A 16742-nucleotide genomic window follows, 5' to 3' on the forward strand; every position below is an offset into this window, starting at 1 on the left:
GTAGAATGTAGGGGTTTAAGTGCTCTACAATTTAACATGTGATAAGGTAGAGTTTGTTTTTGCGATGTGCCAGTATTTGATATGACTAACCTTATTTGTTATTATTTAAATGGACATATGTCGAGAATATGCAAATCAGGGCATTACGGATTGGCCAAAACGGGGCAAAACGGATCTCCCACTTTCAGTACGTTTTACGTACTTTTACTTAACAGTATCTCTTCTAACACGACGCTTTCAATTTCCAGATAGTTCGCGATTATCAAAAGAAGTCCACCAGAAATTCGTGGTCTGTAGTAGGAATATGTGAAGCTGTGCGTTTGGTGACATCCGGAGAAAAGACTATTCGGCAAGCTGCGGAACTTTGTGGTGTGCCATATACTTCATTGCAACGAAGAACATCTGCTGGATCAGATGACGTTGGTCGTCCTGGTGTAAAGCAATTGTTTAGTGATGAGTTTGAGCAGGCTCTTTCTTCGAGATTGTGTGATTTAGCTCGAAGAGGATTCGGGCCAACACCCAAAGCTGTGCGAAGATCCGTTTTCAAGTTTGCAGAGAAAGAGAACATACCGCATCCCTTTAATAAAGAAAAAGGACTAGTCAGGGCGTACGAACAAATGTCATGTCGAATGTAGACATGATTGCTAGCAATTCTTGTAGTTTTTGTAACATTTCATATGATGATCCAAGATGTGTACACATGGGAGATTGGATTCAATGTCAGTCCTGTCGTAAATGGTATCATGAGCGTTGCGTAAATGCTGTCGGAAGAAAACAATTTGTGTGCGGTATATGTCAGATCCCAAAACTGTAATACAGTATACGGTACTTGTTTTTATGTTTTTAATCTTATGCTATATACATAAAATTAAACTGATCCATATTGCCCCGTTAGTGATCCGCTTTACCCCTGCTATCAGGGCAATACGGATCAATTGCAGTGTCTCACAAAATATTTTTTTCTGAATTGTATTTTCAACTTCTGGTTCTTTCAATGCTATGCACATGTAGTAGAAACTATAATTAATTTTTTGGTAGAGTTTTGTGTTGCTAGCATAACTCCTTGGCCAATAAAAACTGTTGTAAAGAAAAATTGATCCGTAATGCCCTGGTCTACCATATTTTGAACAGTCGGCAGCAGGATGGTATCAAATAAATGAGCACAAATTTAGAAATTTTAAGGAGTTCAGCCGAAAATTCCTGAATTACTACTGCAGTGAAGACATAAAGGAAAGGCAGCTAGAAGCATTAAAAAGAAGATATGTAGATTGGTGAAAAGTCGACAGCCTGGAAGAACATACATGGGAGACTCTTAGAAGCTTCAAAAACCTAAAGGAAGGATGCAGTGAAGAGGAGCTGGTTAAACAAGTTGTCCAAACATTGCCATTAAGAATACAGAGAGCTATAGCAGCGGTTAAGATAAAAGCAGTTGATGATTTGATTGAATATCTAAGAACCGAAGATGTGCTAACAAAAACTCAGAATTCCTGGAACGATAAGGAAGGAAGATTCTATGGAAAGAGGCAACATTCAGAAGAAGAAGGGCGCTCAAAACCAAAGTTCCGGAGACAGGAATTTGATGTAAGAAGAATAGAAGTTAGAAACCAGAGACCAAGTGCAGAAAGAAGAGACGTAGGAAGAAACAATGGAAGATATGAAAGAAACATAGACTATGTGGAAGAAAGAGAGAGAAACGATGTAGATATCGAGGAAATTGGAGAAACTTGAGAGGCCGAAATAATTTCCGAAGATACGGAAGAGGAGGAAATCAGCGATGGAGGAACATATATGAACAGAACGAAAGAGAATACCGAGTAAATGTGCCCAATGAAGAAATGGAAAGAAGAAATGCACTTCCGGATGTAGAAAGAGACGAAGCCATTGAATTAGCCAGAAATTATTGTAATGACGCAAGAAGATTCCAAGAGGGAATTACAGCAGATGAAGATTCAAGGAATGCAGAAGAGAATGGAGGGTCAAACATGTAAGACTCTTGCAGCATCTCCCAGGTGTGAGAGCAAAAACAGAGAGAAATGTAAGGCAGGGAGAAATTGTAAATAGAAATGTACATAGTGAAAGAGAAAGTCTTGAGTTATATTTAATAGAAGAGCCGAATTTCAATGACCTGAAGCCAGGGAGAACTTTTTATGTAAAGGCAAAATTATAGAATTAGAAGTAAAATGCATAATAGATTGTGGTAGTGTGGTAGAAGTAATGAGTTATGATTGTTGGAAACGGATAAAAGGAAAATATCCACAAGCTCGTCTAGATGCATGAAAGGGATAAAATAAGATTGGTCATGGCAGCAGGGAAAGAAGAATATAAAATACAGGGAACCGTCGGCGTAATGATGAACCTTCAAGGGTTAAATTTTCCTGTCAGATTTCTCGTAGTAAAAGGTCTAAGAAGTGATATGATATTAGGAATACCATTTTTGGAAAAATATGATGGTCATATTTATATCAAAGATAGAAGATTGAATCTAGAGTCATTGGAAGAAGAAAGACTAGATGTTCCTATGGAAACTGTAAACAACGAAATGGAGAGAAAAGAATGCATTGGCAACCTCAATTTAATGTACGGACAGATGAAGGCAGTACCAAATGATATATGTGAAGAAATTGAAAGTGAAATGAATATAGAAAATGATGAATACACTGCATCTGTTGAAGAGATAAAGAATAAGGTTGATGAGTGCCAAAATATCTCCAAAGAAGAGAGGAAGGAATTACAAGAAGTTTTGTTAGAGCATAGGAATTTGTTTAGCCAAAAGCCAGGACTCACCAGAGGGTATTCCTACGAAATAGAAGTAGATACAGAAAGACTTATAGTATCTAAACAGTATCCGATACCTTTTGCGAAAAGAAAAGCTGTAGAAGAAGAACTTCAGAAATGGTTAAGATGGGAAATTATAGAAGATTCAAATAGCATACATGTAAGCCCGATGCATGTAGTTGAAAAACCCATTAGAGGAGTTAGATCAGTCTTAGATCTGAGAGAACTAGACAAAACACATCCGGTGAGCAAAGCTTCGGAGAAAGCTATCAAAAAGCTATTTTTCATATATGAAGGCCCATATGAAGTGATAAGTACTTTTAGAAATACAGTTCTTTTAAAGCACATAAAAACATATGTAGAAAGGAGAGAGAATTTAGACAACATTAGAAGATACAGGGTGCGGCACGTAAAACCAGCCCGCTGTAATCCCGATGTAATTGCTTTGCTAATGAACATGTAAAACATCTAAATGAACATGTCAACAGAAGATGGCGTTGCATGAGTTACTAATTCTGTTTCTCACCAACAGGTGGTTTGTGAACCCGTGGTCGAGTGAAAGCAGTTGAGAATCAGGCCTTGTTGGGTGAAGCCGTGATAATGCCGTATTTGATTCCTGAGCGTGTTGCAATTGTTGAAGCTTTTGTGCGCAACGGATTCTTTGTGCAAACAAAGAAGTTGTTTCAGGAGAAATTTCCAGGACGTCCTGTCCCAGCAAAACGCACAATACAGGATTTGATTGGGAAATGGAGGCGTACAGGATCTGTTGCAAATGCTCCCAGGGACAGACAACCATCTGTCTGCACACCTGAATTACGGAGGCAGGTGCAGAACGTAATGGCGAGAAGTCCTCGTAAATCAACGAGGAAATTAAGTCAACAGGTTCCAGCTAGTGAGCGAAGTTGTAGACGTGTGTTAAGGGCGCTGAAGTTAAAACCTTACCGGATAAGTGTAGTGCAACAACTGAGGGAGCTTGACCCGGGGAAGAGGGTGGATTTTTGTTCATGGCTATTGACGAATGTTGCCAGTGGTGTTTTGGATCCATTGATGCTCATCGTGAGTGACGAGGCGTGGTTTCACCTGTCGGGATACGTAAATTCCCAAAACAATCGCTATTGGTAGTCACAGAATTCACACGTAATCCACGAGCAGCCATTGCATGACGAAAAGATTGGTGTTTGGTGTGCCATTTCCGCACATGGGGCCCATATTTTTTGAAACCACAGTAGACAGTAACGTGTATTTGGGAATTCTGGAAGAGTTTTATGAACAATTGACAGAAGAGGAGCGTCAGTTCTGTTACTTTCAGCAGGACGGATCAACAAGCCACACATCAAATGCTTCACTATCCCGTGTGCATGAAATGTTTACTCCAGAGAGGACAATTAGCAAAGGCCTGTGGCCTCCTCGGTCACCCGACTTATCAACTTGTGACTTTTACTTGTGGGGAATGTTAAAGGGGAAAGTATTCGAAACAAATCCATACACAATTGAAGAACTCAAGACCTCCATCCAGAATATCATGAACAGCATCACCACTCAAGAATTAACAAAGGTGTACATGAATCTCCTGAAACGTGCTCGGACGTGTGTTGAAGTGGGTGGAGGACACTTTCAGCATCTATTGTGAAGGTGAAAAATCTTAACACACAACATTAAATTTCATTCTGTTCATTTTGTTTTAATTTCACTTAATCATTCAAATTGTTCATCTAATGATATCTTATGAAGGGACGGGCTGGTTTTAAGTGCCGCACCCTGTATAATTGTACAGAAGAGAAGAAAGAAAGCGTCAAGAAGAAATAATAGACTTATACAAATATAATTTGAAAAAAAAAATGTATCTGCATATATATATATATATATATATATATATATATATATATATATATATATATATATATATATATATATATATTACGACAATTTTTTTATGGGCAACGGGGGGAATATTGTGTTACGTACCTAATAGGACCAAGTAATGTAAATAGTTTGCCAAAGAGGAATAGAGATGGCAGCACCAGGCGTGCAAGGTTAAGAATTGGCATAATATATGTGAATAACTTTATAAATAAGAACAAAGCAAATTGGAAAGATGAAAAACAATAGAATATATTATAAGAAGACAAAGAATAAATATGAAATAAATAAATTAATATATACATTTTATAAATAAAATCAGTGATCATATGTAAGTTAATATGAAAATTAAGGAAGTCAAAGCACTGATACAATTTTGTGTCTTTGAACAGATATTGCATCTGTCTGATTGATTTGTCATTCCCATAGCGGAAATTTTGTTTACATCAGTGGCGAGCGCGTTCCAATCGACGCCCCACAGCACTTTTTGGTTGCGCGTTTTAACCTTAGCACCTACTTGGATGCGCGTGTCAATCGTTTGCACCAAGTATACACTCTGTTGTACTCAGTTAGTGTTGGCGCGTTCCAATCGCAGCTGCAAGGGAGGATATTAGTATTATTCCCAAAGCTTAAAGGAAAAAGTTGGAAAAGGATAAAGGAATTCGTTAAATAGTCAAAACATAAACAAATTGAAATCCAGAGGGAAGTTCACAAAAAAGACAAGAAGGAAGTCCAGATCCTCCATATTGAGAAGGAAGTCCAGATCCAGACCGTCCATTGAGAAGGAAGACCCGATCCAGACAGTCCATTAAGAAGGAAGTCCAGATCCAGATCTGTCCATTACGAAGGAAGTCCAGATAGAAGAATATTCAAATAGAGAAAATAAATAATAAAAAGCATATTGAGATGAAAATTGACTGTAAACGAGAAAGTTATAGAAGAAAGTAGCTTATCATGTAAATATTCTTACTCCATGTATCCTGTGTTTAAATAATATATTCGTTTAAACGTCTCCATTGGAAGGTATCCTGTCTGGTTTCGTTGTCTACAAAGAACCCTACCCTGTAGATAAACTAGCTGAGTTTTAAGATTAAGGTTTATGTACCTTTTCACCAAATGAAGGTAGCATTTTCCACATGGTGTCCAGCGGAAGGAATGTCCTTATCGCAAAAATAAACTCTACTGTGGACACTGTTACTGATTTTAATCATATTCTAAGAACAGTTAAGGCATACTCATCTTGTGCATGTTGCTTCATATCGCTATCTGTTAAAATTATAATACATATTCCGAACTAGCGCACTTTGAATCCATCAGCGCGCGCGTCGTCTGCAGGCAGCAGACGATTCTCGCCGAACAAACCAGCCTCCTGGCCCGTGCGTTTGGTGAATCTCGTTCTTGGACGAAACGCACGGAATGCGACTTTTGGGACAGCATAATGAAATTTCACGGAAGCACTTATGGGACGGCTAGTTACCATAACTCGTTTAACGCGTTAAACTCGCGTGACTTTCGGAACGGACCCAATAATTTTGGACTTCTCCAGGCTGGTCGTTCATTGGCTGTCACTCGGACTCAAGACGGCCACCTTGGTGGAGGTACTCTCCAAGTGGCTGTCGGCCGAATTGTCATCCATGCTGACTGTCATTTGACGCAAAAGATTGCACAACGATCATCTTGATCTCTCGGTAACTGTCAGTCGAATCTTCCTCCATGACGTGTAGCGTGATCATATGATGGTCGTTTGTGTCCTGCATCCATTGCTTGTATCATGAGTCGTGGTGTGGTTGTAATCATACTTCGCATCCATCAAGGCTTTGCTTTGCGCTCTGTTCTACTAAATCGAGAATTTCCTGCGCGAGTACAGGAAAAGAACGTAGAAGTATAGCTACAAGGCACACCACGTTCTCATATAGTTGCTTCCATAACAGTGTTTCCAGTGTTGAGTCAGATCACGTTGATCAGCAATAGTAGTTTTCATTGTTAAGAAAAGAAACGCCAATAAACAAGGGTTCCTTCATGGCCAGAATTATATCAGTGCGTGAATCAGTAGATTGGGGCTTTGTACACATTGGATATAGATGCATATATACATATATAGATGTGTGTGTGTGTAGACATAATAGTAATAAAAATATAGGGTGGAGAAGAAGTTTACAAAAATCCGTTGGTGGATTTAAAAACTTGAAACCCACTCAAGAAAAAGTTCAGACCAAGCTCCTTTCTCTTTCTATAATATATATAACCATTGTTATGTTCATTTTAAAGACTTTTCATTGCGTAATTTTTAGTCATAATTATTGATAGTTTATAACGACTTACATCTTGCATAACCCGAGAAGTTACTTGTTTAATCTTTCAACCAATAGATGCCACTGTCCGCTTTTTTTCTAATATTAAACTGTGGATTTCTAAATAAAGTCATGTTTTCTTACATAATCTACAATTTATTATATATACTTCTTCTCCCTTACATAACTGTCAGACATTTGCAGAACATTTTTAGTCTCGGTACATTGCAAAGAATATTTGGAATTTGTCTACATTATTGAGTGTAGGTCGTTGCATTTTTATGCAAATTTTATTTTCTGTGACAGCACACCTCTCTAATGAAATCAGTGTAACGTGTTTTCCATTGGTAACGAAGTTACAATATTAAAGATCACTTTAATATGAAAGTTTTTAAAACATGTGAACTGTTATTGGTAAGAAACTGATAGTTCTTCATTGAAATAATAATTTAACTTGAATCTTGCAGGATACAAAAATCTTAATTTGGAATTCTCTTTAACGCCTCTTACATAGAATTGATATTATCGTTAAAACGTTACCTTGAGATGTGGCTACGTCTTGCTCGGGATTATCTTCGTCGCTGCCGTCATCACTATCATCTTCATCAGAATCTGTGAATGAAAGAAATAAGATTTTTAAAGTAGGTCAAATTGCGCGGTAGCCCAGCTACATTTCTTGTAGTTGATAGCTTTAACTATTGGCAAACAGGCAATGTACGCATTAAGAAATATCACACCGTTATTACCAGCTACGGGAGAGAGTCAAATTAAAACATTAAAAGTCCAACAAAAGTTGTATGATAAACATATTTAAACAAGGTACCAACAGAACAACCTCAAGGCTGGAACACTGATCAAGTGAACTTGAAGACGCCATTTTTGTTATTTTAAAGATGGCGCCTCCTTCACACATTTTTACCAGTGAAGAACAGTGGTTTCTTACCCTGTGGAAGCCTAGAGCGAATAGAAATTCTACGACAAAATAAAATTCAATATCTCTATGCATAGGGTAACCACACACATACCTTCAAAAAAGAGGACAGAGCATGGCGAAAAAGGAGGACAAAGTCATGAAAAAGAGGACACCGCAAAAAATGGCATTACTCATAATTTAATCAATATAAAATAAATCTTACCAACATCTTGCTCACAGATACTTTTCAGGTGGTCTCTTTCAATAACTTCCCCTTACCCTCGGCGCTATCTGAGATCACTTGTGGCGTTCCGCAAGGAAGCGTACTCGGCCCTTTATTATTTTCGTTATACATTAATGACCTGCCAAATATCTTGAAATACTGCCGTTATCACCTGTATGCCGATGACCTCCAGTTGTACTATTCTGCACCCCCAGTAATGTTAAGCGATGGCATTTCCAAGGTTAATGAAGATATAGAGAGGATTGTTAACTGGTCGCTAGACAATGGCATGTATAATAACCCTAATAAAACACAAGCAATTTTGATTGCTTCCGATAAACTGAAACGTTACGTAGATCTTAACATTCTGCCTTCCATTCTTGTAGATTCGACTCACATTCCATTTAACCAAACTGTTAAAGATCTGGGAATTGTATTAGACGGAAATTTATCATGGTCACATCACACAAGTTCGGCGTGTAGATAAGCTTTCGCATCTCTGTATTCTATAAGACGCATGGGCAAGTTCCTCCCCACCTCTATCAAAGCCAAACTATGTCAGTCCCTTGTTTTATGCCATTTAGATTATTGTGACGTAGCGTATTCCGGCTTAACAGGTGAGTCAGCTAGACGTCTGCAGAGTGTTCAAAATGCCTGCGTACGATACATTTTTAATTTAAAATATTGCGACCACCTAACACCTTATTTTCTCAAATTGGGGTGGCTACGTATGCAAGAAAGACGAACGCTGCACACTCTGATTTTACTTTACAAAGTTCTCAACCTCAAGTCACCTTCCTATCTCCTCTCTCGCTTCCAATTTCTTCACGAATTTCACGATCGCGACACCAGATCACGCAGCTCCTCATCTCTCTCTATCCCCGCCCACAGATCAAACTTCTTCTCCAACTCTTTCTCCGTATCGGCTGTAAGACTATGGAATCAGTTACCAGAAAGCACTAGAGCAGTAAGCTCCGTCGGTTCCTTTAGCAGACGTGTTCGCCACTCTCTTCAGAGTAGTCGGTAGATCTTCCCCTGTCAAGCAGACTAAAAAGCATGTGCAAGTGAACGAATTCTTAAAATACCTTGCAGTTACTTAAATACAATTTTAAATTTTGCATTCTTTCATTCCATATTTAGTTTTTTGTGTATTATATATTTTGTATTTTGTGTGTTATATTCAGGGCTTTAAGACTTGTGTGTATGAGTATAATGTGTGTGTGTGTGGACCTATGTGAAATGACTTAGTGTACTTTGTGTATAATATAATAATGTATAATTTTAAATGTATGATTGAGTGGAAGAAGAGGCTTTGTACGGCCTTAACTCCTCCATTTAAAACAAGGCATTAATAAATAAATAAATAAATACCTTTAAGCAAACAAAGCAATATTCTAATCTGTTATTTAACAAACGACAAAGAATATCTACAATCTAATTGTTGGATATTAGAATGAAATATCTCCACAAGTGAATACAAATGTAACAAGTAAGGTTCGCTTTAAGTTATTTCCAAAACCAAATTAAAATTTTACGTAACTTAGATTGGGTAGAGAAATACCAGGTGGTTATAACTAAAGTGACGGTGTTCAGAGTGGTACAGCACGGGCTGTAATGAGAGTAGCAGTCTGAAACTTCGTAGCTATGCTAATGAAGCAATGCGCTCGCAATTATGCAAAAAAAAAAAAAAAGTTCCAATTCTCGCCACCAGGGTAAAAATGGCGCTGTAAGCAGTCAAAACTTGGTATAGTTACAGGAAAAAGACTATAAATCGCAGAAAACAATACACTTTGTAATAAAATATCGCTACAATTTCACTATTCGAATTACATGAACATTACGGAGTTACGGAAAATTCCAAGTTTTGACTGCTTACAGCGCCATTTTTTACCCTGGTGGCGAGAATTGGAACTATTTTTTTTTTGCATAATTCGCGAGCGCATTGCTTCATTAGCATATCTACGAAGTTTCAGACTGCTACTCTCATTACAGCCCGTGCTGTACCACTCTGAACACCGTCACTTTAATTATAACAACCACCTGGTATAATTTAATTCCACGAACATTCCAACACTCTTTCAACAGCAGGGAAAAGTGACAGCCACCTTACACTTAACCTCATATTCGTTTCTTCCATCCTTTAAAAGCTGGATATTTTCTTGCAAGATAATTGTTGAATTTACACTTCTGCTTCGTTATTTCATGAAAGTAAATATTACTTAACAATCAAAATTCTCACTACGCATTTCTGTATCGCGAATGTATAACTCGAAAAGGAGCTGGCCGACCTCCGTGGTGGAGTGGTTAGCACACCGCACCACAACGCCAGCGATCTCGGCTTCGAATCCCGGCCTGGGTATGGGTGTTCTTTCTGAGTATCCCTTCATCAAAATCATCATATCATCGCTCATACCCATCTTCACGATTAGCCAAAAGTGTCAGAAAAGCGAAATAAAATAAACCAAATCAATCAATCGAAGCGAAGCAACGAGTTAGAATAATAGTAAAGATTAGGGTGCGGAACTTCATCTTTCTTTACGTGCCTTTGGCTTTCTCTACATTGAAAGATGTAAGGCTTTGTTGATGTTGTACTGACTGAAATCTGGTATTCGCCAGATTTGAGGGTCTCAATTGGAATACTGTTTTAATTATTATTTAGTTTTTGTTACAATGGTGAAAATTGTTTTTCATCATTTGTTCAAATTCGCGCAGTCGTTAGTACAAGTTCTTTTTATGAGAATTACTTTAATTGACGATTCCCCGCAAATGTGAATTTCCATCAAAAGAGTATGAATAGTTTGTTAACCGTTAGGGCACTTTTATGTATAAACTGAAGTGCTAATACAGAATAACTGTGCGTTGTAAGAACAACATTGAAATAAGTTCACATTCAGTGGATATTTGAATGTCTTTTTTTTTTAATTTTAGGGTGCCTTTTCTTAGTTTATAGTACGTTTTTAAGTGCCCATTCTCATCCTTTTGGTGCCTATTTGACTGCCTATCTCAGAGGTTTGTAGTGCCTATAAATCCGCCCCCTACTAATGGCTCAGTCGGGAAAGGATCGTGTTCAGTTCCCAGATGCTAGGTGAGCATTGGTCGAATACTTAACGCGCCCCAAGTCATATGCTGATCGTTATGTGTGGAAGTATTCTCTATGCAGCACATTTGCTATGGTCGATGCTATACTCTTTCCAAAAAAAGGAGGACATTTACTGATTTCTAAAAAATCCGCCCGGACGCCGTACAGACACTTTAAAAGGAGGACATGTCCGGATAAAAGAGGACGTCTGGTCACCCTATCTATGCATGCTTATCACCAGTAGCGTACGCAGGATTTCATCAAGGGGGGTGTTATCTCGAAAACTTTCTACAAATTCACATTACCATTGTTTTATTATACTTTAATTAATTAATAATAATAATAAATTAATTAATAATTCTTATAATTAATTAATTAGTTTAATTACTACTAATGCAGCTGCTATTTATGAAAGAAATAGAACAAAATTACAATTCTTTTGTTTCAAAATAATTGTCTAGTCAACGGTTATTTGTATATGATAAGTGAGACATTTTAAGTGTGAAGAAAATCCATAAAAACAAGCAAATATATTAAATGTATTGAAATAATCGAAATATGAAACTCATTCAAGGAGCCGCGCTGGTCTAGTCTGACAACTTCGTGGGATATCCGGGTTCGATTCCCGGAATTGGTTGGAATTTATCCAGCCTTGTCTCCGCACCCAGCCTATGGGTATCTGAGAGCAACCTTGGGGGATGAAGGCTGCCGGAGCATGGTGCTGATCACATCACCTGCAAAATAGTTCGAGATCAAGAATCTTTGGGGCCCACCACACCACTATGTGTGACTTCATGGCACGGTGCTATATACACGGGGGAATTTACAGTACCTTTACCTATGGAACTCGCCCAGGGTGATGATGAAGCGCGAGAATACATGTTGCTAAATTCCACTGAGTCTATGTTTTCGTTGTAAAGTAAGTTTATAGACATTCCAACACATTTATCCCTTCTAGGTGATTCACAAAAGACTTCTTCGACATTATTTAATGATGTGGATGTAGACTCAGCATCACTTGAGAGTTCACAAGAGGATGTGAAATCAGTACCGGGAAGAACGTTTGCAATAAGGACGAAGCAAGGAATTTTCACAATTCTCGCAAGAGTCACTGTGCGACTTTTTGCAAAAGAAAATTGCAAAATTGAACTTTGCGGCCGCTTAGATTGTGTTTGGAATGTTGTGTTTTTCTTCATGCTGCATGGGAATAATAATCCAAATTATTATTATTATTATTATTATTATTATTATTATTATTATTACTGTCGCAGATCTTTGACTGTGATAAATTAGCCATTTTTAATTTTTTCTACAGCATTTTCCATAATATTTCAAGAGCTCAAGGGGGGGGGGTTAAACCCGGTAACCCCCCCCTTGCGTACGCCACTGCTTATCACACATCAAGTTTAGGGATGGTGGGAAGAAATTCGACAATGGCCTCAGTTCGCAAGGCAGATGGGTGGATGACCTTCGCAGCGGCTCATGTGTGACTGCACGTCCATCTCAAAGGTTCTTCTTCAAGAAGTATACAAACACTAACTCAGACTTGAAAATATATGTAGATCAACAATTGTTCTATGTTAAAATGCAGTCAACTTGTGGCACCATACACGAAGGAAAATACTAGATAAAAAATAAAGACAAATTAAGGTTTGTAATTTTCTAATATGTAACACAAGGCCGCCAGGTTCTACCATGCCGAATACCTCGCCCGCGCAACTTGGCATATCAGCCAATGGTGGGGTTCGGTTTAGTCATCAGACATTACCTATACACAACTTGACGTCATTAACAGAACCTTGCGTACTATGCGCACCGTAGGTCTACATAGACATTCCAATAAATAATAATAATAGTTGGTCGAATAATAATAATAATAATAATAATAATAATAATAATAAGGCTCTGGTTATTCATGTTCATCTCCATACGTTTCACTATAGTGAAGACATGGTTACTTTAATTCACTGAATCGAATTTGGAATTTTTGTTTTTGTTAGGAGCTTCAGTCCCTGTATAGAGTACAGGTGGAAATAGCCTCAGTGCTCAGGCACCCATGATCGTTTTAATAAGCAGTCAATCAATTCCAACTTAGGTGAATGACAATGAGGATGAACGAAAAATGGACGAAATGAAGCATAGAGTTGGATAGTAACGCGTTACGAAAATAGGTACCAAATCAAACAACCAGTGTTCTTCTTTAAAATATTTACAATAGGAATTGACCGATATTAAATTTTGGCCTATACCGATAAAGTTCCGATATAATATTTATCGATATCGATTAACGATATTCTACCGATCCGATATAAATTACCAATGAAATAGAAGCTGCATATTTAGACATTTACTTTTGAAAAACTTTCATGTATTCATAAAAATTATAACAAAATGTCAGAATATTGCACTAAATTATGATATATATATATAGGCCTATATTTGTGTGTGTACATATATCCGATATGTACAGTCACGGACACTCCTGGGTTGTAACGATACCGTTAGCTCTCAATGGGATTTTTACAACCCAGAAGTGTCCGTGACTGTACAACGGCATTGGTATCTGTTAAACCATAATAAATTCCGAATTTATTTTACAAGGCGAAACATACTTTGTTTTCTTGTTTTAAACTTGTTAATGTAAGTTAAACTGGGAGAACATGCACTACAGAAGGTAGATATGATAATTTTATAAACAGTTAAATTTCGCTCTGTCGCTACGACTCCTGCGGTCCCGGGTTCGGATTCCAGCCTGGGCATGGATGTTTGCGAGTGTCCATTCATTAATTTCATCATATCATCACTCATCCCCATTATTAGCCAAAAGTGGCACAGAAGGCGAAGTAAATTATAGCAAAGTCAATCAATCGGTTAAATCCGCGCTAAGGGTGTATTTCCGGACAAAGTTGAAGCAAGTTGGACCTTATGTTCCTCACAATCTTAACAAGACGTGCTGATTGGAGGGTACCTGCTATTCTAGGCACGTGTCTCACTCTGCCCCCTTTAGAGTCGCCACTGTTAGGGCCCCCGACTTACGTCAATCACCCCGTCTTCATTTCAGACACCCTGTCGACAGCCACAAGAAATTCAATAACGAATGCATGAGTTTCCGTTTTAAATTCACTTCATGCACAGCTAGGCTAATCGAGACTGGAGCTACAGTTTAAATTGGTATCGGAACCACTATGTGCCTCCACCAGGCATCGAACCATGGACAACTTGATTAAAAGGAGACGACGTTACCACTACACCATGGTCGCGTAAGGGGTGACCTGAGAAGGCGCCCAAAAGCCAAGCTCACTTCCACGCAGTATACTCCTGTAACTCCAGTCTTACAGGCCAACGAAGTTCTGGCGCCTGGACCAGGCTGCTGACAGCCTCATCGTAATGATGCATTCCTTAAAAACGCATAGGATTGAAGAGAAAAATCAATGAAATTATCCATGGAGAATTTGCCGAGCAATATTTGTGCATACAACAATACGTGTATTTAATTCCATTTGAATGGTAGTAACAAAATAGAAATCAATAATAGTTTATTTAAGTTTTGAATTTGATGATTTTAATCCTTTCCCACGTCTTTTCGTAAATAACACGTTCTCTAACACATCAAAACCGAATGATCTGGAAAATTTCAGAACGTACGATAATCCTTATTGACTCACCTGCGCCTCGGTAAAATCCCTCTGGAAAGAAAAGAACTCTTTGGCTTCGTTCATCCGTGTCAAAAGTTCAAAGATTTTCCTTACATCATAAAAATAAAATGCTAAATCCTTATTTCTAATCTATTTGCTGTGTTGGTAGGTTTATTTACCTTTGCCATTCTTGACGTCGAGGGTTGTGTAATCGTCATCACGCTTCGCTCCAGCACAACAAAGTGTTAGCAAAATTGGTAAAGCGACAGAAAGCAACATCTCATCCAATTTTCCTTACAAACTCAGCTTCTCCATTTCCAAGTCATTAGATATAGTTTTTCAGCAGTCCTATGTATTTCCCTAATACACAGAACCAATTTGGTGTTGCAAGGTAGGCAGTACCAGGCTAAGATGTAGATTTCTTCTTAAGGTCACCTGGTTTCTTTGTTCTGAACGAAAACAATCTCGGCTAGTTTTCAATCCACACGACGTTATTACAATCGGTTGTGTTTGAATGGGTCTTTTGTGTTTTCTCATACGTAACAAGTAAGCAAATCACGCTATGTCCAAACACTATTCATATTATGCTACTGTTTTTAAATAAGAGTACATGAAAGCAGTATATACTTTTATAGCATTGCAGTTCTTGGCTTCAAAGTGAGGCATTCTTACTTTATTCAGTTGATAAAACTTCTTGATCATTCTTCTAATACGGTTTCTACTGGTGTACTTACGAATACAACTTTGATTTTAAGGCATTGATATTAAATACAAAATGTAATGAAGTGATCTTTGGAGCATTTAGGTTGAGGCTTAAGCTTCTCAAATATTCTGAAACTTGTAGTTATCGTCAGTTTTTAACTTACAAATGATTATATTAAAATTACAATTATAATAATAATATCTACAACTGCAATCTGCCTATCTGTGTGGCAGAGTATTTGATTAGCGCCAGAAATCCTATAGTTGGGGACACGAAATGAGGCGATTGGCAGTTTGCGATGTTGCCAGATGGACACCAACACCCTGCTAATTTATTCGGCAGTTTACTAAAGCGTATGTTCTCACGTTGTCATGGGCGTCCTGAAGGGGAGCAAAGGGGGCCACGCCTCCCTGGACAATTGATGTTACTATAAACTTGTATATTGCACACATATATTTCATTTCATTCACAGTCATTTATGTTAATTATTGGAAGGGTGTTCCAGGAACATGATAGCTTCATTCTGATTTTTTTTTTAAGGTACAGCACTATTATGGGGGGAAATATGTCTCGTTTGCCCCCGTCCCAAGGGAAAAAATTATCATCCTTGCCCCTACCTGGAAAAAAATCCTGCGGCCGTCCATGGTTGCATTTACAAACACAGTTAAAATATGGTATCCGTATTTGTTGAAAATATTAGGGATGACACTTGTTGACGCTTGTACTAGGCAACACTGCATGCCACATTGTGTGCGAAAACCAGCGATTCTTGGACTTCGCTCGCTTTTCCTCTTCCATATGTGACACCAACGAACTCTACCTCCACCGCATAATTTTATAGATGCTGGTATAGGTTCGAATCCTTGGTAAGACATGGATACGAAATTGTATATGCCCCATGATGAGTTTCATCATTCATCCTCAGGGTCACGATAGATAGAAAAATAGACAAAATATATTTACATAAGTAGATCACTATGCAACCGTGAAGCGTGCGGTTTGGAGACACTTATAAATTTACCGCTAATGGTAACAGTCAGTTTATACTCTACCATCTTTTAAAGCATCTTACTTTCTTTTAGAAAAGTTGGGCTAAGGGAAAGGTACATTGTTGTTTATTATCAGTTTATCACTTTTTCAGCACAGTGAAATTACTTCGTTTCAAACCTTAATGTTCTGTCAGTAGCGGACAATTTTCACGGGATATGCTTTATAGTTTTGGTTCCACTTGCAGTCGTCTCCCCTATTTTAACTCTGGACTCA

At 38.0% G+C, this 16742-nt stretch overlaps 1 protein-coding gene across 23 annotated transcripts in view; it reads right to left on the bottom strand.

Annotated features, from left to right (window-relative positions):
• Positions 1-15215, bottom strand: part of LOC146002409 (uncharacterized) — a 229609-nt gene extending 214394 nt beyond the window's left edge. For 20 of the 23 annotated variants that reach the window (XM_083140191.1, XM_083140194.1, XM_083140174.1 and 17 more), the window contains exons 1-2: positions 14956-15215; positions 7467-7538 (exon numbers count right to left, since the gene is read on the bottom strand). In XM_083140191.1, coding sequence (XP_082996317.1) covers positions 7467-7538; positions 14956-15055 — 172 coding nt within the window. In that variant the 5' untranslated portion in view covers positions 15056-15215. The remainder of the gene's footprint in view (positions 1-7466; positions 7539-14955) is intronic. The other 3 variants (XM_083140189.1, XM_083140183.1, XM_083140176.1) reach the window with 1 other exon arrangement.
• Positions 15216-16742: the final 1527 nt, after the last annotated feature.

The sequence above is a fragment of the Lepisma saccharinum genome, chromosome 18, assembly GCF_977018435.1.
Source record: "Lepisma saccharinum chromosome 18, izLepSacc3.1, whole genome shotgun sequence".
NCBI classification, from domain to species: Eukaryota; Metazoa; Arthropoda; class Insecta; order Zygentoma; family Lepismatidae; genus Lepisma; species Lepisma saccharinum.